Source organism: Tauraco erythrolophus, chromosome 3, assembly GCF_009769465.1.
Source record: "Tauraco erythrolophus isolate bTauEry1 chromosome 3, bTauEry1.pri, whole genome shotgun sequence".
In the NCBI taxonomy this organism is placed as follows: Eukaryota; Metazoa; Chordata; class Aves; order Musophagiformes; family Musophagidae; genus Tauraco; species Tauraco erythrolophus.
This window is the reverse complement of record NC_141467.1, coordinates 104864312-104885703: the sequence shown is the minus strand read 5'-3', so window position 1 is coordinate 104885703 and position 21392 is coordinate 104864312. Positions and strand designations below refer to the sequence as shown.

The 21392-nt window shown below is 50.5% G+C and overlaps 1 protein-coding gene across 1 annotated transcript in view; it reads left to right on the top strand.

The window, feature by feature from the left end:
* Positions 1 to 21392, top strand: part of ZC3H3 (zinc finger CCCH-type containing 3) — a 199282-nt gene that overhangs the window by 68421 nt on the left and 109469 nt on the right. The window contains exon 4 of the mRNA XM_086609604.1: positions 16608 to 16758. Within this exon, the coding sequence (XP_086465730.1) occupies positions 16608 to 16758 (151 nt within the window). The remainder of the gene's footprint in view (positions 1 to 16607; positions 16759 to 21392) is intronic.

Below are 21392 nucleotides of genomic sequence, written 5' to 3'. Positions count from 1 at the left end.
TGATTCTAAGTTTGGAGGATGGTGTGGTGCTGGCCCACAAGCGAGGCTGACTCTGCAGAAATAAGGTCTCTGGGAGCTTTGCTGGGCAGCAGCAGCCTTTCTCCGGGGGCTGGGAAGTGCTTCAGCTCTCAGGCAGAGGACCTGGAGAAGTTACGGCTGCCCCATCCCTGGAAGTGTTCCAGGCCAGGTTGGATGAGGCTTTGAGCAACCTGGTGTAGTGGAGGGTGTCCCTGCTCATGGCAGGGGGGTTGGAGCTGGATGATCTTTGAGGTCCCTTCCAACCCAAACCATTCCATGATTCCATGATTCTGTATTTGCCAGCATTTCTGTTGCATTTTAAATACTGATATTAAAATGGTAGAGCAGAGTCAAAGACACTCCATTTGTCTTTTGCCTGAATGTTTTTCCAGGGAGTTTCTTGGAGCTCTTTGACTTTCACGTCTACTTCTTTTCATTCTCCTGCCTCCCCTTCTCTCCTGTCATGCTTACTGATGGTGTTCCCTCGCTGGCAGTGTTCTCCTTGCTGCACCATCCTCAGCTTCTCCAGATGCTCTTCTCCCTGCTCCTCCTCTCTCCACTCTTCTCAGCAGAAGGTTGATAGGTTGTCTATTATTCTACGTGGCTTCCCAAATCAGGCTTCAGGTCCCAGTGGTGCTCTGAACTGTGCTGACCCGGAATTCTTTGGAAAGCAATACTGCTTGGTCTCGTGTGGATAATGGGGCTGGCTCGTGGCAGCCCCATGGGACCACGTGGGCAGCCATCACAGGGATCTGTGTTCTTATCACTGTCGGTGTGTCTTGACGATGCCGTAGCCATCACCTGCTTGCTGTGGCCAACGCAGTGTTCTGAAATCTGGCTGCAGCCAAAATTCGTCTGAAAATCACTGAGCATCCAAGGAGGCAGGGAGCTGTGGAAGAAGCACTTGGCGGATCCAGAGGCACGACCAGACTCTGGAAAGTCATTTCCATCCCACTGCACATTGAACTCAAGCTTCAGCGTGACGATGGTCCTCATGGAGCTGCCTTTTTCTTTATGAACGGAGGAATGGAGATGCCACAGCGTGTGGCTGCATCCCAGTCCTTCCCACTGTTGTTCAACTGGAAAAGTTAATCCTTACTGGATGGTTTCCTGCTGGCTGGAGGATGGGGAGCGCAGCCCGTGATGTATAATGTGCTGACGATCGGTGTGTAATGGGCTACCAATCATCAGTAAAGATCTACGTGTGTTAAATCACCGTTAGCCTTTCCAGGACCGGGAGACATCCGTCATGAATCTTCAGCACCATGGGCAAGATTTAAATGCCTAATTCCATATGCTAAAAAAGAAAAATAAAATTCCCCGGCGACGTGGTCCAGGGGAACGGTACTCGCAGGAAGTCTCTGGCTCGTTGGGATTTTGTGCCGCGCTGGTTCGGCTGGCGTAAGGCTCGTGGTGGCTTCTGAAACCAGCACTGAGGGTTCAGTCCGTGCCACTCCGCTTCGTTGGCTCGTGCAGCGAGGGCACGTGTGGCACCTCGTGCTCGGCAGCCCCAGTGAGTTGTTGGCAATTACCATTCCTAAATGGAGATCTTGGCCCTGAGCGTCTTTAGTCTGGTGCTGGCAAAAAAAAAAAACAACAAAAAAAAAAACCCAAACCCAAAAAGAAACCAGATGCAATAAACCTTTACATGCAGCACCTGAGGTGCAGATGGCAATGGGGACAGGAGACTCCAACCCGGACCTGGGGTGGGAAGGAGCAGGTACTTGATAGAATGGTTTGTGTTGGAAGAGACCTTCAATATCATCTAGTTCCATCCCCCTGCCATGGGCAGGGACTCCTTCCAAGTGTCAAAGCCCCATCCAACCTGGCCTTGGACACTTCCAGGGATGGGGCAGCCACAACTGCCCTGGGCAACCTGTGCCAGTGCCTCAGCACCCTCTGAGGGAAGAATTTCTTCCTCAGATCCCATCGAAATCTCCCCTCTTTCAGTTCAAAGCCATCACCCCATGTCCTGTCACTACACACCCTTGTCCAAAGCTCCTCTCCAGCTTTCCTGTAGCCCCTTCAGGCACTGGAAGGTGCTGGAAGGTCTCCCCGGAGCCTTCTCTTCTCCAGGATGAACAGCCCCAACTCTCCCAGCCTGTCTCCAGAGCAGAGGTGCTCCAGCCCTTGGAGCATCTCTGTGGCCTCCTCTGGCCCCGCTCCAGCAGCTCCACGTCCTTCTGCTGTTGGGGACCCTGGAGCTGAAGGCAGCACTGCAGGGGGGATCTCACAGAGCAGAGCAGAGGGGCAGAATCCCCTCCCTTGCCCTGCTGCCCACGCTGCTCTGGCTGCAGCCCAGGGCACGGGTGGCTTTCTGGGCTGCCAGCGCACGGTGTCGGCTCGTGTTGAGCTTCTCCTCAACCAGCGCCTCCAAGTCCTTCTCCTCTGGGCTGCTCTCCCTCCATTCTCCGCCCAGCCTGTACCTGTGCTTGGGATTGCCCCGACCCCTGTGCAGGACCTTGCACTTGGCCTTGTTGAACTTGCTGTGCTGCTCGCAAGTGCATGGTATTCCCAGCATGCAAAGTTTGCATTTTTCCCCATTCCTCATTAAAAAAGAAACCACAACCAACCTGCTGAGCCACCAGAAGTGTCACACTCGGGCAACAGGCAAATAGTTGACGACACTCTCCATAAGGAGATGCCTGTTTTGCGCTGCGTAGGTAGACAGATCATGGAAGGGATGGGTGGAGGAGGAGTCAGAGGAGTTGAGATACATGACCAGATGGGTGGGTTGACCAGAAGGGTTGAGAGGTTGATCAGAGAGGCAGGTGAAGTAAGTTTCTCGGTGCAAACGTGCACACAGATGAACACTGGGGAGGCAGGAGTCCCAGCTAATGGCGATGCACTGTGATGTCTTCTCTAGTGTTCGTGCAACGCAGGTATTGCGATCCCGCTCCGTAATCTCAAGAAGGAATTGTCAACCTCGTGTGATGCTCTGTGGTTTCCTTCTCTTGAACTTGTTTAGCATCAGCCACGGCAGCGGGTTGACAGGGGAGTGCAGGTCCTCAGCCTTTTGGGAGCCTGATCCTGAGTGTCTTTTGCCTGAATGTTTTTCCAGGGAGTTTCTTGGAGCTCTTTGACTTTAACGTCTACTTCTTTTCATTCTTCTGCCTCCCCTTCTCTCCTGTCATGCTTACTGATGGTGTTCCCTCGCTGGCAGTGTTCTCCTTGCTGCGCTGTCCTTAACTTTTCCAGATGCTCTCCTCCTTGCTCCTCTTCTCTCCGCTCTTCTCAGCAGCCAAGGAATTACTCAGTCCCCCATGCCATCTCCACGCATGGTGGAGTTTTCCTAAACCTTTGGATTATTTCTAAATAGGAGACGTGAGATGCTGTTTCTTCCTTTGCGTTGTGCTATAAGCTTTGTCACTGTCTAACAGCCTTTAAAGTAATCCCAAGGTCAATGCCATCTGTGTTCTCCTTCAGAGCTTGGATTAGCATGATGGGTCCTGGCCAGCAAGTGGAGGAGCTTTAACCGTTGCCAGGTCCTGTGGGGGTATGAGATGCTGCACACGTGATGCTTTCGATAGGTTTCTTGATGTGGTGAAGTGTGTTATGCCTGAAGAGAAGGCTCAGAGAGGACCTTACCAATGTCTAGAAATACCTGAAGTGAGGGTGCAAGGAGGATGGAACCGAGCTCTTCTCAGTGGTGCCCAGTGGCAGCACCAGAGGAGGCTCCATGTGAACATCACGAAACACTTCTTCACTGTGAGGGTGATCAAGCGCTGGCACAGGTTGCACAAGGAGGTTGTGGAGTCTTCACCCTTGGAGATATTCAAAAGCCATCTGAACATGGTGCTGGGCAGCTTGTTCTAGGTGGCTCTGCTGGTACAGGGAGTTGGACCGGATGATCTCTAGAGGTTCCTTCAAAACCTCAACCATTCTGTGATCTCTTTTCAAATAATTTTTGGGATTCAGTAATCACAACTCAACCACATTTTGAGAAAGCAAGCAATTTAAAAAACAAAAAAGAGAAAAGGTTGAACAAGTGGGGACAAGATACTGAAGGGTCGAGGCGCTGTGATTAAAATGAACCTTGTTCTCAGCACTGGAGTTCCTTCAGGGCAACGCTACTTAACCCTACCTGATGGTGACGTTGGGTCCATGCCCATACCAAGGCACATGGGTATTTCTTGCTGTCAAAACATACGGAGAAGACATTGGAGAAACATGGAAGCAGTAGTTCGTCTTTGTCATGTGGTGGACATAACTGCTAGGTCCATCACCTCTTGTTCACGGGTCCACACCCAGGCAGAGGTGGCAGGATCAGTGCAGGGTTTTGCTCTGGTGAGGTGTATGAGACTGATGAGCTCTCCCCAGCACCGAGTGAAGGGAGAAGGTGCTTCGCCTGGCCATGGGAGGGAGCAAGAAGGATTGATGTCAAGCAGAGAATTGGGAAGTTTCTGAAAGTCATGGTGGTTTCAAACTGGTTCTGGAGTTGGTCAGTGAAAGGTGAGCTGTGTTTCCCAGATTACGATGAGGCTTGCTTTGATATTTGGAAAAAGCCCTGCAATCAAATGTTATTCCGATTCCCATCGTGCAAAGATTTTACTCCATTCCTGGTGTGTGCTTGTGCCGTGCTCCGAGTTAGTCCACTGCCAAAAAATCTGGATGAAAAGCTCCTAATTCAAGTTGATTTTGGGAATTGTTACTGCTTGTTCTGTGCCCTACAGCTGGGAAAATGAGATTGTTCTCTGGGCACTGCAGCCTTTCTCAGGAAGATGGACATGGTTGCAACCATGACTTGGGTAGGAAGAAGGAGACCGTCTGATAAATGGGGAGGATAAAGTTGTCCTCACATGAAAACAAACGTTTTATGAAAGCTTCATAAGATTTGTTTTTATTTGTTGTCTCCAAAGCGAGAGGACGTGGGTTGGTGTCCTGAGACCTTGAGCTTGTGTGTAATGAGAGTACAGGCGTGAGGCTTCGAGTCCTTGTTGAGCCTATGGCAAGCTGGGATGTAACATTTTTTAATAAGTTATCCTGTAACCACGTCCAGGGGTGTTTCCGTGCTGAAATGTTTCTTTTCTGCAAACAAGTTTCCCTGGGCTCTCTCTAGACTTCTCAGGAGCTAATGAACTTTGGCTTGGTGGGCTTTTTGATAATCAAACCACATAATGATTTGGGTTGGAAGAGACCTTAAAGATCATGGAGTTCCAACCCCCCTGCCATGCGCAGGAACATCTTTCACTGGATCAGGTTGCTCAAAGCCTCATCCAACCTGGCCTTGAACACTTCCAGGCATGGGGCAGCCACAACTTCTCTGGGCAACATGATCAAGTGTTTCACCACCCTCAGAGGGAAGAATTTCTTCCTTAGATCCCATCAAAATCTGCCCTCTTTCAGTTTAAAGCCATTGTCCCTTGTCCTATCACTACATTCGCTGGTAAAACATCTCTTTCCAACTTTCTTATCAGCCCCCTTTAGGCACTGGGAGGTGCTGGAAGGTCTCCCCAGAGCCTTCTCTTCTCCAGGCTGAACAGCCCCAACTCTCCCAGCCTGTCTCCAGAGCAGAGGTGCTCCAGCCCTCGGAGCATCTCTGTGGCCTCTTCTGGAGTCACTCCAACAGCTCCATGTCCTTCTTGTCTTGGTGATGCCCAAGCTGGACACAGCACTCCAGGAGGGTCTCAGCGGAGCGCAGCAGAGGGGCAGAATCCCCTCCCTGACCTGCTGGCTGCATCACTTGATTTTTCCCTTGGAGCTGGGCAGTGCTTTCCCTTTTGCTCCCACTCCATCTTTCCAGGAAACACAAATCCTGTTCTTTTTGTTTAAAACCAGGAATTTTCGGTGCTCACGCAGACATGCGCAGTTCATTTGAATAATAAATGTAGATTTTGATCCCTTCCCTTCCAAAGTGGCTGTTTCCATCACGTTGATCTCTAGCGAGTGCCACTGCACCACCGCGCCGTCGTGCCTGATGGGTTCCGTTCACTTCACCGTTGCCTGCGCTCCGGAAAGGAATTAGCGAAGCAGATTTGGTGTTAATTCCCCAAATGTTCCCGGCTGAAAGCGGCTGCCGTGCGAAGCAAATGTTGCGGTGGGTTTGGAGCCCAGGAGAACATTTGAGCTGCAAAGTCCATGCTCCTCCCGTCCTCTGCCACTGCTCCAGCGGTCTCACTTGGGGTCACAGGTAAAGCTCTTTGGATCAGTTGGATTTATTCCCTATTAAGCAGCAGTTCATGATCATAAACCGTCGTTTACATTCCGGCGTAAATAGCTGTCGCTCTTGAAAGAGCTCAGAACTGAACGAGTGTGAAAATTCAATTCTCCTCTTAAACCGAAGGATGGTCCTTTTGGAAGCTGCTTCCAGCAGCAAGATAATTAACCTCTTGCTGCGCCGTTCTGGGGGAACGTATCGAACGCGCTCTGTGATAGTCATCCCGCTTTCACACTGAATTCCTAACAGTATTACAGTAATCCCAAATCCTTTTGTTAACTCCGGGGACTTGGCCAAGTTGGTAGCCAGAAAAAAAGGTGGCGGAGCCGCGTGGCTCAGGGCTGACGTCTCGCAGGTGCTCCTGGTGTTATGGGAAACACCAAAACGATTTGCTTTTGGGTGTAGGAGCTGGGATGAAATGTATTCAGGTTCTCCCACGGATTTATCCTCATTGCAAGGTCATTTGATGCATGATCTGTTAATATAACTCTTGTAAGGTCCATGCGTGAGTTGAGGAGGTCCACAACTTCTTCTGGAGCTGCACAAGGGTTTTTTAAGGCCATTGGAGGCAGAGCTACACTGACTCTTAGTGACTCTTAGCTTTTAGCTTCCGAGACCCTTCCTTTTTCTTGCAAGTTATTCCATGTAACTGCTATTATATGCTCTCTGCTCCGATGTCCTATCCCCAAAACCAGCTTCTGCCCTCTTATTTTAACCCATCTTCTCTCTAGCTTTCTCATTTTTTTCCTCCATTTACTGTGTGCTTCCCATCCGCAGTGTTTCTCACCCAGGGAAGTAGGTGACCTTGGGGACGGGGACGTCTCCAGGGGCTTTGGGTGCTGGGTTGCTCTGCCACCTCTGCACCCAATGATGAGCAGAAGTCTCTCTGAGAAGACAATGCTTGGTGAAGGGCTGGTGAGCTTTTCTTTACATCCCTCTGTCTACACACGGTAGTTGACCCTCTGGATTTCAGAGAGGGGACAGTGCTCTTTTGTAGGCAGATGGTATCAGCGTTGTTTCTTATGAGGCTCTCAGTGGCCCTGAAAGTGATGGCCACAGCGTGGGACCAGCAGGTTGTGCAAGCACAGCACAGCTCGCGGCATCTGCATCAGCTTGGAATCACAGAATGGTTTGGATTGGAAGGGACCTTAAAGACCATCCAGTTCCAACCCCCCTGCCATGGGCAGGGACACCCTCCACTACACCAGGTTGCTCAAAGCCCCATCCAGCCTGGCCTTGAACACTTTCAGGGATGGGGCAGCCACAGCTTCTCTGGGCAACTTGTTCCAGTGCCTCACCACCCTCTGAGTGAAAAATTTCTTCCTTAGATCCAATCTAAATCTCCCGTCTTCCAATTTAAAGCCATCGCCCGGTGTCCTGTCACTACATGCCCTTGTAAAAAGTCCCTCTCCAGCTTTCCTGTAGGCCTCCTTTAGGTACTGGCAGGCTGGAATAAGATCACCCCGGAGCCTTCTCTTCTCCAGGTTGAACAGCCCCAGCTCTCTCAGCCTGTCTCCATAGCAGAGGTGCTCCAGCCCTTGGATCATCTCTGTGGCCTCCTCTGGACCTGCTCCAACAGCTCCGTGTCCTTCTTGTGTCGGGGACCCCAGAGCTGAACGCAGTATTCCAGGTGGGGTCTCAGGAGAGCAGAGTAGAGGGGCAGAATCCCCTCCCTCGACCTGCTGGCCACGTCTGCACGGCTGCTCCACTCCCAGGAGCTGGCTGGATCCATGCCTGTCGCCAGCTGTGACCCTGCACCCCTCACCCTCCCGTTGCGTTGCGTATGGTGCGAGATAACTTCTCGCCCAGCGTATCCAGGGAAGCTACTTGAGATCCCTTCTGAAGGCCATTCTTGATGGGATGGCGAGTTCCTGAGGGTTTTTCAGCCTGCAGAGCCTCTCGTGGGGACACGGAGGGAGGGCACCAGGCTCAGCAGGGCAGTGACAACCTCTGCGAAGCGTAGCGAGTCACTGGCTCGCGGTGCGGATGAGGACATTTCTCTTCTCCTTGCCATGCTCTTGTTAAATTGCTCTTTGGTAGCGCTGCGTGTGCCTCCGGTTTACGCATGTTTTGGTATTTTGGGGGCTGGACTGCTGCAACCTGCTCCTTGAACGCTGGACAAGTTTCCTGCCTCTGTCGTCCTTGTAAAATTTCCTTTCCTAAAATTTCCTAATACTCCTGGGTAACTTACGCTGCACCATTTCTCATGTATTTGAGATACAAAGAGCTGAGGAGTTTGCTGTGGAATTGTGTTGTTGTTGCTGTTGTCCAGATTCTTTTTGGCTTATATTTATTGTCCTGGTATTGAGTTGTCTTGAAGGCCCATGTCACGTTTTGGAATAGAATAGTTCCAGTTGGAAGTGACCTACAGTCATCACCTCGTCCAACTGCCTGACCGCTTCAGGGCTGACCAAAAGTTAAAGCATGTTGTGAGGATTGTCCAAATGCCTCTTAACACCGACAGGCTTGGGGCATTGACCACCTCTCTAGGAAGCCTGTTCCAGTGTTTGACCACTTGGGGCATCGACCACCTCTCTAGGAAGCCTGTTCTAGTGTTTGACCACCCTCTTGGTAAAGAAATGCTTCGTAATGTCCCGTCTACATCTCCTCTGCCGCAGTTTTGTACCATTCCCATGTGTCGTATCACTGGATCCCAGGGAGAAGAGACCAGCACTTCCCTCTCCATGTCCCATCCTCAGAAATATGTAGAATGCAATGAGGTTGCCCATCAGCCTCCTTTTCTCCAAACTAGACAAGCCCAAAGTCCTTAGCCGCTCCTCTAGGACTTGCCTTCCAGCCCTTTCACCAGCCTTGTTGCCCTTCTCTGGACAAATTCAAGGACCTTCACATCCTTCTTAAATGGTGGGGTCCAGAACCACACACAGTACTCAAGGTGAGGCTGCACCAATGCTCAGTCTAGTCCAACAGTAGTTGGTAGCTGGAGTAGATGATCATTATCGGTCCCTTCCAACTGGAACTCTTCTTTCTTCTTCCTGCTTCCTTCTTCTTTTTCCTTCTACTTCTTTTTCCTTCTACTTCTTTCTTCTACTGCTTCTGCCTTGCTTCTTTTTTCTTCTTTTTCTTTCTTCCTTCCTTCTTCCTTCTTCCTTCCTTCTTCCTTCTTCCTTCTTCCTTTCTTCTTATCAATACAGTGGGATAATCACCTAGTTTGACCAGCTGGTTATACTGTTTGATGCACTTCAGGACGTGGTTTGCTCTCTTGGTTGCCAGGGCACACTGCTGACTCCTGCTGAGCCTGCTGTCAACAGCACCCCCAGATCCCTCTCTGCAGTGACGAGTGGTGTTCCTCAGGGGTCAGTACTGGGGCCGGTGCTGATTAACACCTTTGTTGGCAACATGGACAGTGGGATCGAGTGCACCCTCAACGAGTTCGCTGATGACACCAAGCTGTGTGGTGTTGTGGACACGCTGGAGGGAAGGGATGCCATCCAGAGGGACCTTGACAGGGGGGAGAGGTGGGACTGTGAGAACCTCATGAAGTTCAACAAGGCCAAGTGCAAGGTCCTGCACTTGGGTCAGGGCAATCCTAAGCACAAGTACAGGCTGGGTGGAGAATGGATTGAGAGCAGTCCTGAGGAAAAGGACTCGGGAGTGCTGGTGGATGAGAAGCTCAACATGAGCCAGCACCGTGCACTGGCAGCACAGAAAGCCAACTGCATCCTGCCCCGGAGGAGGCTCACGCATGGGGAGGTTCATGGTGGCTGATGACGGAGTTTAGGAGACGTGATAGGGCCTCAGATCATGTCATGGCCCACAGCACTGGTTACTTGATTTTTTTTTCCAATTCCCATGCAATTCCTGTGCCCGTTTGGGAAGCTTTCTCTGTCCCACATCCTTTTCCAAAAGCAGCGATAAACTCTTGAATTTGGGAATCCGCGCTCCTCAAATTACCTTTTCTTATTTAACTTTCTTTTTCCCAGCAGTAGGTGGACAGGATTTACTCCACCAATACTACCGTTTCCCTGATCCACCCCGAGCAGCAGCGTCTTCCTCTTGCCGCGTGGACTTGAAGGATAGGTTGGATGGGGCTTTGGGCAACCTGGTGTAGTGGAGGGTGTCCCTGCCCACGGCAGGGGGGTTGGAACTGGATGATCATTGAGGTCCCTTCCAACCCAAACCATTCCATGATTGTATGATTCTATGACTTGCATGCTCACTCGTTAGGGCTCGGCTGGCTGACGATGTCCTCGGAGAGCTGCTGTAACGGCACAGTCATGCGGAGCTAAATGGCTCAGGGTGCAGCGTTCCCCACTGCCTGCATTCCAGCCCCGTGTCCTTGTAGGACCCACACTGTTTGACCTGGCTCGATGGAGAAGCAGGAAAAATTAGTTAATGTCTCCCTCCCCTCCTTTCGATTTTTTGGCAGAAGTGGAGGATTCAGAGTTGATGAGAACTTATAGGGATGAAGGATTTGGAGTAAGTAACAGCAGGTCAATGTTCCTCCTCCTCATTTTTCTTGCCATGGGGGTAAATACGTGTTTTTACAAAAAGTTTTATGTGTTTTGTTGAAACTTCCTTGCAAGTGATCTTAGTTCTCCGCTTTGTTTTGGGGTTGGGAAAAAACCTGTTGCTTTTTAATGTGAAAACTTCTCCGTTTGCAGGAGACAGAGTAGAAATGAGGCGATTCAGAATGGTTGGAGAATACAAAAGTTGAAGGTGTGGTGGTGCTTATAGGTTTTAAGGATGTCAGAAAGTGAGTCAGACCTCATGTTCTTTCCAACTCTCCTGCAGACCTCGCAGGAACCAGCCCTGATTTTGCCCTTCCTGCTTCAGCTTTCCTCAGGGGATCAATTCCTGGTACCTCTCACAGCAAAATAAAAGGAGAAATAAGAAACTCAACCGTATCCTGCACTGCGTCCAGAGCAGTGTGGGCAGCAGGTCGAGGGAGGGGATTCTTCCCCTCTGCTCTGCTCTGTGAGACCCCCCTGCAGTGCTGCCTTCAGCTCTGGGGTCCCCAACACAGGAAGGACATGGAGCTGCTGGAGCGGGTCCAGAGGAGGCCACGGAGATGCTCCGAGGGCTGGAGCACCTCTGCTCTGGAGACAGGCTGGGAGAGTTGGGGCTGTTCAGCCTGGAGAAGAGAAGGCTCCAGGGTGATCTTACTGCAGCCTTCCAGTACTTAAAGGGGCCTACAGAAAAGCTGGAGAGGGATTTTGAACAAGGGTGTGTAGTGACAGGACATGGGGCAATGGCTTTAAACTGAAAGAGGGGAGATTTTGATGGGATCTAAGGAAGAAATTCTTCCCTCTGAGGGTGGTGAGGCACTGGCACAGGTTGCCCAGAGAAGCTGTGGCTGCCCCATCCCTGGAAGTGTTCAAGGCCAGGTTGGATGAGGCTTTGAGCAACCTGGTGTAGTGGAGGGTGTCCCTGCCCATGGCAGGGGGGTTGGAACTGGATGGTCTTTAAGGTCCCTTCCAACCCCAGACATTCCAGGATTCTATGATCCTCGTAACCGTGTTACATGCAGCCCTTTTCCTAAATGATGATGGGTCCTCGATCCCATCTGCTCAGAGCGCCATGACAAGAGATTTTGGCAACAAATTGCCCACCTCAAGGTCAGCGTTGGAATTTACACCAGGATTTTTTTTCCGTGGGCACGGTAGGCACGAGCGATGCCCGGGGGGACGCACGACTCCAAATAAAGCACCAACCTCAGCAGCGCGTGGCCCGTTGCGCCGGGCGCGGGCTGTGAGCCCTGGCTGATAAATGATGCTCATATCCCATTCAAATATGATGCAAGCAGTTTTTTTTGTAGTTTGTCTTCCATTGCGGTAGTAAAGTTTTTAATTAGGAAAGCTAATGAGATCGATTAGTCATTAGAACTGACCTCTGGATCTCTGCGAGGAGCGTGCATGTGTGCGCCGGGCTGATAACGGGGGACGCTGGGGTATTGTTTGTAATAAAAGCGTAAAGTGTTTGATTTGAGTGAAATGTGCCACGGGGAATACATCACGCGGAGAAAAAAAAATAACAACCCTGGGAGCCTGTAATGAAGGGAATTAAACCAACATCCTATCTAAATAACATGATTATCTACACAAAACCCCTCAGCTAGCAAGTAATAATAGAAAACTGAGCTCTTTGGAGAGTCTCTTTCAGGAGGTGGTTAATGCCGGAGCCGTACGTGCAGGCACTTTTGGAAGAGCAGCTCTGGCATGAATGCACCATCCAATTACCGTCGGGGAATAGGGTTTAGCAGGTGCCAGCCCGTCTGTGCAAGAAGCGGGGAACGCCCGCGAGCCGGAAGAATTGGGGACCTCTCCTTCTCGTGCGAGCGTGAAGGTGCGGGATGGTGTCAGGCAGGAGTTTGATGAGGTTCTGGCTTGATTAGTGGCAGCTACAGCTTGTGTAGGGGCAAAAAAAAAAGAGATGTTAATAGTGTATTTGATAAATTCCCAGCTGAATAATTCTGTAAGGTCGGAGAGGTGAAGGGAAAGGGACAACAAAGGGTTAAATATCAGGAAAAATTTCTTTCCAGAGAGGGTTGTGAAGTTTTGGAACAGGCTGCCCAGGGAGGTGGTGGAGTCCCCATCCCTGGAGGTGTTTAAAAACCGTGTGGATTTGGTGTTGAGGAACATGGTTTAGGGACCCTGACAGTGCAGGGGGAACGGTTGGACTCGATGATCTTGAGAGTCTCTTCCAACCAGATCATTCCATGATTCTGTGATTCTAAGATTAACTTGTGCCGTTGGTGTTTGGGGAGGATGCGGGGTTGTGGCTCTCATCCTTTCCTCGCTATGAAACAGCTGCTTTGGATACTTGGTTGATGCTCTATTCCATGAGAAGCTGGATATGTCCATGCCTCCTGGGTGATGAAGGGGTCTCATAGTCGCCTACAGGAAAGCTGGAGAGGGACTTTTTCCAAGGGCATGTAGTGATAGGACAAGGGGCAATGGATTTAAACTGAAAGAGGGGAGATTTAGATTAGAGATAAGGAAAAAGTTCTTCCATCTGAGGGTGCTGAGGCACTGGACCAGGTTGTCCAGAGAAGTTGAGGCTGCCCCATCCCTGGCAGTGTTCCAGGCCAGGTTGGATGAGGCTTTGGGCAACTTGGTGTAGTGGAGGGTGTCCCTGCCCATGGCAGAGGGGTTGGAACTGGATGATCTTTTAGGCCTCTTCCAACCCAAACCATTCCATGATTCGATGATTCTATGACAGTCGCCAGCCCTCACTGTAGCTGGGATTTCAGTGTGTGTGTAGCGTTGGGACATGGAGGGATTTGGCCATCTGTCCTTTTGTTGTTCCCATTTTGCAATCCTAAATACAGTTCTCTGAAGGAAAACGCTGCAGCTTTGCCAGTGCTTGTGAGCGATCGTCATTGTACTTGGTGCTCAAACCTTGCAAAGGGCTTTACAAATCTACGTGGTGGTGCAATCACTGTCCTGAAGAATTTAGTCTGACACAAAACATCCCAGAGCAGGCAAATATCAATGAAAACCTATTTGCTTTCCATCTTCTTTCCTCTCTCCTTGCCTCACCTCTAAAGCAATGGGTGTCTGTGGTTCCTCTGGTCATTGAATCATAGCATGGTTTGGGTTGGAAGAGACCTCAAAGATCACCCAGTTCCAACCCTCCTGCCATGGGCAGGGACACCCTCCACTACACCAGGTTGCTCAAAGCCTCATCCAGCCTGGCCTGGAACACTTCCAGGGATGGAGCAGCCACAACTTCTCTGAGCAACCTGTGGCAGTGCCTCACCACCCTCAGAGGGAAGAATTTCTTCCTCAGATCCCATCGAAATCTCCCCTCTTTCAGTTTGAAGTCATTGCCCCATGTCCTATCACTACATGCCCTTGGAAAAAGCCCCTCTCCAGCTTTCCTGCAGGCCCCCTTTAGATACTGGCAGGCTGCTATAAGATCACCCCGGAGCCTTCTCTTCTCCAGGCTGAACAGCCCCAACTCTCCCAGCCTGTCTCCATAGCAGAGGTGCTCCAGCCCTCGGAGTATCTCCGTGGCCTCCTCTGGCCCCGCTCCAACAGCTCCGTGTCCTTCTGCTGTTGGGGACCCCAGAGCTGAACGCAGTGTTTCAGGTGGGGTCTCATGAGAGCAGAGCAGAGGGGAAAATAAACCACTTTGGTGTGAGGATCTGACTTCACTCCTGGTGCAAATACGGCTTGGAGGTCCCATACGCTGCGGCGTGGGTGAGCGCGATGGCCAAGCGGGTTACTTATACCAAACACCTTCCAAATTTTATTGCAGCTGTATAAAAAAGATTGTTTGCGTGGTGTCGTGAGCGTGCTTGGGGCGGTGGAGACCGTGAACCCCTCCGTACGCTCCTGCTCAGGGATCGTTTGTCTTACGGTATCGAGGAGCGTTGCTATCGGCATCTGTATTCGGAAAAATTCCAGTGATTCCTCTGTCGTGGCAGAGCTGGTTTTTCTCCTCGCCCCTCCTCCATAGAATCATAGAATCATGGAATGGTTTGGGTTGGAAGGGACCTCAAAGATCATCCAGTTCCAACCCCCCTGCCATGGGCAGGGACACCCTCCACTACACCAGGTTGCCCAAAGCCCCATCCAACCTGGCCTGGAACACTGCCAGGGATGGGGCAGCCACAGCTTCTCTGGGCAACCTGTGCCAGTGCCTCACCACCCTCAGAGGGAAGAATTTTTTCCCCATATCCCATCGAAATCTCCCCTCTTCCAGTTTAAATCCATCGCCCCATGTCCTGTCACTACATGGCCTTGTACATCAGAAGTTGGAACTCTCTGGCTGAGGTTGGGAGCAGAACTTCTTGCTTCTGACTGCTTGAGCCTTCCCGAACCCAACGTACGACACCGGTTTGCTCGGGAATGCTCGAGAAGGAAACATTCTCCGCGTTAAACACGGATCACCGTTACCACTGCTGCGGGGAGACGAGGAAGCTGCTCCCTCCACTCTAGGAAAAGAGATCGGCTCTGAAATGCATTTCCCAATTTTTCTCGTTTCAACACAGATCCAGCCTCCTGAAATTACCAGTTTAACTGGGAAGCAACCTTATTTTCCCTTCTCTCGCAAAGACAACCGTGGGGATGCGTACAACATTTTCAGGGGAAATAATGGTTCTGCTTTTCCCCTCTGAACCTTCCCATAATTTTAATTAGAGAATCTCCAAGAAAAACAGCCGGCCCTTTAAATCAGTTATAAACCAGAAGACTTAGTCTCAGCATGTAGTGTCAGCTTTAATTATCTGGGCAGTTATAGCTGTATGTTATAAAAGTCGGGCAATTAGATGCATTCCTTAAAGCCGTGAAAAAAATTGCCGGCTATCAAGCGGAGGAAAACCAGAGGCAAACATCTAGCTGTTAATTGCATGAAACATTCCGCGGAATAAACCGGTGTGTAGATCATCCTGCAAAATATGATAAAAACGGGAATGATTAAATGCTTAAATCGTAGAATCATGGAATGGTTTGGGTTGGAAGGGACCTCACAGACCATCCAGTTCCATCCCCCCTGCCATGGGCAGGGACACCCTCCACTACACCAGGTTGCTCAAAGCCCCATCCAACCTGGCCTTGAACACTGCCAGGGATGGGGCAGCCACAGCTTCTCTGGGCAACCTGTGCCAGTGCCTCACCACCCTCAGAGGGAAGAATTTCTTCCTTAGATCTAATTGAAATCTCCCCTCTTCCAGTTTAAAGCCATTGCCCCGTGTCCTGTCACTACACACTCTTGGAAAAAGTCCCTCTCCAGCTTTCCTGTAGGCCCACTTTAGGTACTGGAAAGCTGCTATAAGATCACCCCGGAGCCTTCTCTTCTCCAGGTGGAACAGCCCCAACTCTCCCAGCCTGTCTCCAGAGCAGAGGTGCTCCAGCCCTTGGATCATCTCCGTGGCCTCCTTTGGACCCACTCCAACAGCTCCATGTCCTTGTTGTGTCGGGGACCCCAGAGCTGAACGCAGTATTCCAGGTGGGGTCTCAGGAGAGCAGAGCAGAGGGGCAGAATCCCCTCCCTTGACCTGCTGCCCACGCTGCTCTGGATGCAGCCCAGGACACGGTTGGCTTTCTGGGCTGTCAGCACATGGTGCCGGCTCATGTTGAGCTTCTCACCCACCAGCACTCCCAAGTCCTTTTCCTCAGAGCTGCTCTCAATCCATTCTCCGCCCAGCCTGTACTTGTGCTTGGGATTGCCCCGACCCACGTGCAAATCCATTTCCAGTGTAGATGTTGGGGATCAAAGTGTTGTTGGCGAATGTGTGATTCACCTGGTAGGGTTTTGCTGCTGGGCTGGTGAAGCCAAACACCCCCAAACCCATCAGAGCCTTTCTGTTACCAGCAACCGTGCTAGTCCCACACCTGACGCACCCCAGGGGTCTTCTGCCCCTTTTGAGAGTGGAGTAGAGTTGGCTGTAGGACCTATGTTGGTGAGGTCCCGTCTATCCCGTGCACACCTGAATTTCAAGCCCGTTTTTCCGTTTGCTTTCTTGTAGGAGCCAACTTGCACTTCGTAAGGAGCCCCCCAGCCAACAAGGTGATAAAGACGCGCTACAGGATCGTGAAGAAGAACGTGGTGCCTCCAGCCTTATCATCCTTCAGCAGCCCCATTCCCAACTGGAAGACGAGGCGCCCCGTGACATCCAGGTAATTCTTCCATCCCTTGAATGCAGCCGGTTGGGACGCGGGGACTCCCACGTTGGCTCCGTACGATTACCGTTGCGTGTTCGCCGCTTAATTTCTCTTTTTGTTTAGCTGCTTCTACGCAGAGTTTATTGACTTAAAGTGTAAAATCTTATTAGTAATCACGTTAGCCCGAGTCGGCGGCCAACAGCTTCCCGCAGTCCGTCGTTCCGTATTTATTCCTCCTTCGAGTTCATTGTTTCCATGAAGCGGTTAAATAAGCCGTAAGGAAGACGAATAAACACACAGGACTTTTTACATCAGACCTGAGGAAACTTGCTGCTTGTTTTGGACGTAGACATGGCCTATTAATTAGACATGATTGAGCCTGTTAATGAGGCCAGACCTTCCCTCTGCTTTGTAACCTTATCGTGCACGTTGGTTCTACGGAGGAGCATTGAAAGTGTGTTGGTGGTGGTGAAAGATGCCCCAAACCTACACCAGGAGGTAGGTGCAGGCGCAGGCTTGCTTCTTCCAGGCTTTTTTGGATGGGTGGAGCATCAGCCCAGCCTTGTAGCAAATAATTTGGCGTGTCAGCACCCGTCTGAAGAAGGGTGTCACCAAAGGATGGTGCCATACCCTTGAGTCTGAGTCTTCCTAAATCAACTGTGCGGACATCCCTGTATCTGCTAAGACCAAGCTGCAGCTACGTTAGCTGGTGGAGATGTTACCAAGGAACATCTCGGAGGCCAAGACAAAGTCTGAAAGTCGTGTGTAAGCGGAAAGGTCGTTACGGTAATTGATGCTTTAAAAAAAAGCGCCCTTAGAACTGATGGTTTTGATTATAACCCAGATTCTGGTTATTCTTAGGTGGAGAACAGCTGGTTTGCCACTATGGCAGGCAATATTTTGGGCAAAGAGAGCCTCCTCTGCTCTACTATGGGTTTACTCCTTTTATTATTCCATAATAATATTAATTTTACCAAACTTGACTTGCTGGGGGTTGCTGGGCGCTGCCCCTCACCATCACCTCCTCCGACGGAGCAGTGACACGAGTTGACATCAACACTGCTCCGGGTGGTTTCTTCCAAAAGTCATTTCCCCCAGCGATGCCCCACGTTGGTGGCTTTTATGGTGGGTGCTGTGGAGAGACAAGGATTGCGGTGATTGTTTTTAAAGCCCAACTTGGCCTGAGTTTTCCCGGTACGAAGTGAATCTGGCTTTGAGTTTCACAAATACTGGTATCTGATGGGAGGGCTGGGTTTGAAAGACTTGGGGGCGATGAGGCAAAGTACCAGGTAACGGAGAGATTTTTAAAAAAGGTGTTTATTTTCCAACTGTTTTTTAAAATGTAGAGTTAGGTCTGTTGTTTTGTCTTTGTTTTTTCAAGCTCTTAGTGAGAAACTCCTCGTCTCGCGTATTATACCGACCTGCTGCTTCTCGTATGGAATCGGCGGGATCCTTTTGGGCTAACGGCTGATTTCCACCCACATTTTGCGATCAATCTTAACCTGCACCACCTCCTTCTTTTTCTTCACCTTCTACTTTTGCCTTTGATACCTTCCAACCTCCACATCATGCCCTTTTATCCAGTCCTGAGATCCACATCTCCTCTTAAATTCCTCCCAAAAGTGACTCGCTTAGTTCCTCCGGTGCAATTCTGCTCCGTTTTTAGGTGCCACCTCCATTTGCACGTCCTTGAGGCCAGCTTCTTGCATCTCCTTTTCCACAAACAAACCACATAGTCTTTTTCTTACTCTCTCATCCTACTTTTTTTCTGAATCAAGGCAGCATGTGTGTGCATCTTACCTGCCAGCGAGAGTTACTGCTTGCTCACCGCTCTCAGGCTACGATAGAAAGCCAGACCATCAAATAAGTTATTGTTGTGTTTCTTCTTTGGCCCAAATAGAAGCTTTTTAAAAAATATTATTATTAATTTTTCGAAGTGTGGCTTTTGCATTGTGAATGTACAAGCGCATTACGGTAAAATCTTAAATTGTGTTGTTTCTTAGAGGATCACGATTTGCTGCTGGGAATTACGGCGCCTGGTATTTTGTGTGCAAATAAAGATTTGTTTCTCGTGGCTTTTAATCTCCTGGCGGTGTTGGCGTAATGCTGACTCTGGTTCTGGCCACTCCTGGAGCTACAGTCACCGATGTGCTGCTCACGAGCGCGATTACACCCGCATCGACACGCGCGTTGCCCTTCCCATCCCTGTCTCAGTTTGCTGCTTTTTTGGTCCTGAACCAGCCGTTCTGAGCGTATCATCCTGCTTTTATTTAGGTGGAAACAGCTGCATCTTTCGGTTCCTGGTGTTCAAACAACCCTTCTCCCTCCGTCACTGCGCTGGCGGCAAATCCTACCCGTTTATCGGTGAAAAGATTGATTTTTGTTTTCTCCTTTCTGTTACGGTGGAATGTTCTGCGACGGATCTGTGCACAACTGCCTCTGTAGTGTCTCTGTGCCGTTAGCACACCTCGGCTGGAACCTTGAAAGAGAAAACGTGAGCGAGGCGAGGCTCGCCCTGCTCCGTAACCATCCCAGTTTTATTCCTGGGAGGGGGATTTGCGTCTGGTACCTGCTGACTCTTGGTGGGCTCAGTTCTGCGATGGCTTTCCCAGCCGAGGAAGCATGATGAAGGTTTTGCTCTTTATAGCGAGAATTGTCGTGTTGGACTGTGACAACACAAGAAGGACATGGAGCTGTTGGAGTGGGTCCAGAGGAGGCCATGAAGATGATCCGAGGGCTGAAGCCCCTCTGCTATGAAGACAGGCTGAGAGAGTTGGTGCTGTTCAGTCTGGAGAAGAGAAGGCTCCAGGAGATTTTCTCGCAGCCTTCCAGTATCTAAAGGGGCCTACAAGAAAGCTGGAGAGGGATGTTTTACAAGGTCATGTAGTGACAGGACACGGGGCAATGGCTTTAAACTGAAAGAGGGGAGATTTCAATTAGATCTAAGGAAGAAATTTTTCCCTCTGAGGGTGGTGAGGCACTGGACCAGGTTGCCCAGAGAAGCTGTGGCTGCCCCATCCCTGGAAGTGTTCAAGGCCAGGTTGGATGGGGCTTTGGGCAACCTGGTGTAGTGGAGAGTGTCCCTACCCATGGCAGGGGGGTTGGAACTGGATGATCTTTGAGGTCCCTTCCAACCCAAACCTTCTATGATTCTATGAACTTCAGCCTTAGTTCATAGAAAACGACTCATACTCCGACTATTTGGCTCAGGTTCTTCCCCCACCCCCGGCTTGTTACTCTGGATCTGGGTAGTTGATGGATGGAGGACCCATGGTGTGAGATGAGGAGGGCAGGAGCTTCAAGCAAGGGCTTCAGGCAGGGTTAGAGCAAGAGTCACTGGCAGCTGGTTCATGGATCTTGCCCAACCGAGCTGTGGTTTTGCGGAGGAGCGACCTGGATTTGCTGCTGCGATTGGCTGAGAGCTCCCACTTGTAGAATAATTTTATCTGTATTAATCTTTGACTTCATTAAATGATGTAGTTTAGATCTTACGGCTGTTTCAGACAAATCTTGATAAAATGCCATCAGCAAATTAAAACAATTATATTTTAAAGAAGCAATAAATCTCTTGCTGCGTCTCCCTATTACCTTCGTTGTGTGTGATCAATCATCTGGACTGTCTGGAGGAAGCACATGGCAAATGCTTCTCCTATAGTTTTTATGGGTTTTTTTACTCCATCCTTCATAACATCCTCTTGGACCTGTAACAAGGAACGAACTGGGAGCTGCTTTCTGGCTGCTTTGGTGAGCTTTTGCCAAAACAACGGGCAGCTTTGGTGATGGCGGGACACGCTGTGCATCTCCACTGTGACATGCTGTAGTCACCTCCTCGCTTGTATCTTTTGGTGTGCGTCATACAAAAGGGTCAACTATTTTTCATGTCATAGAATCATGGAATGGTTTGGTTGGAAGGGACCTTCAAGATCATCCAGTTCCAACCCCCCTGCCATGGGCAGGGACACCCTCCACTACACCAGGTTGCTCAAAGCCTCATCCACCCTGGCCTGGAACACTTCCAGGGATGGGGTAGCCACAGCTTCTCTGGGTAACATGATCAAGTGTTTCACCACCCTCATTGTAAAAAATTTCTTTCTTAGCTTTAATCTAAATCTCCCCTCTTTCAGTTCAAAGCCATTGCCCCGTGTCCTGTCACTCCACGCCCTTGTCCAAAGCCCCTCTCCAGCTTTCCTGTAGCCCCTTCAGGCACTGGGAGGTGCTGGAAGGTCTCCCTGGAGCCTTCTCTTCTCCAGGCTGAACAGCCCCAACTCTCCCAGCCTGTCTCCAGAGCAGAGGTGCTCCAGCCCTCGGAGCATCTCCGTGGCCTCCTCTGGCCCCGCTCCAGCAGCTCCATGTCCTTCTGCTGTTGGGGACCCCAGAGCTGAAGGCAGCACTGCAGGGGGGTCTTACGAGAGCAGAGCAGAGGGACAGAATCCCCTCCCTTGTGAACTTGCTGTTGTTAAAGATGTTTATGAGAGTCCCCCCTCTCTTTTTGGGTATCTGTGCTGCATTTTGCAGCGAGAAACCTCACTGGGCCATCTGGGACGTTGGCCTTATCGCCGACGAACTCCTCGGAATCGCAGGCTAAGATGAAGAGGGATGGGTCTTTGGGCAGTGAGGGACGGGGAGAGTCGCTGCAGGTCTGGAGACAC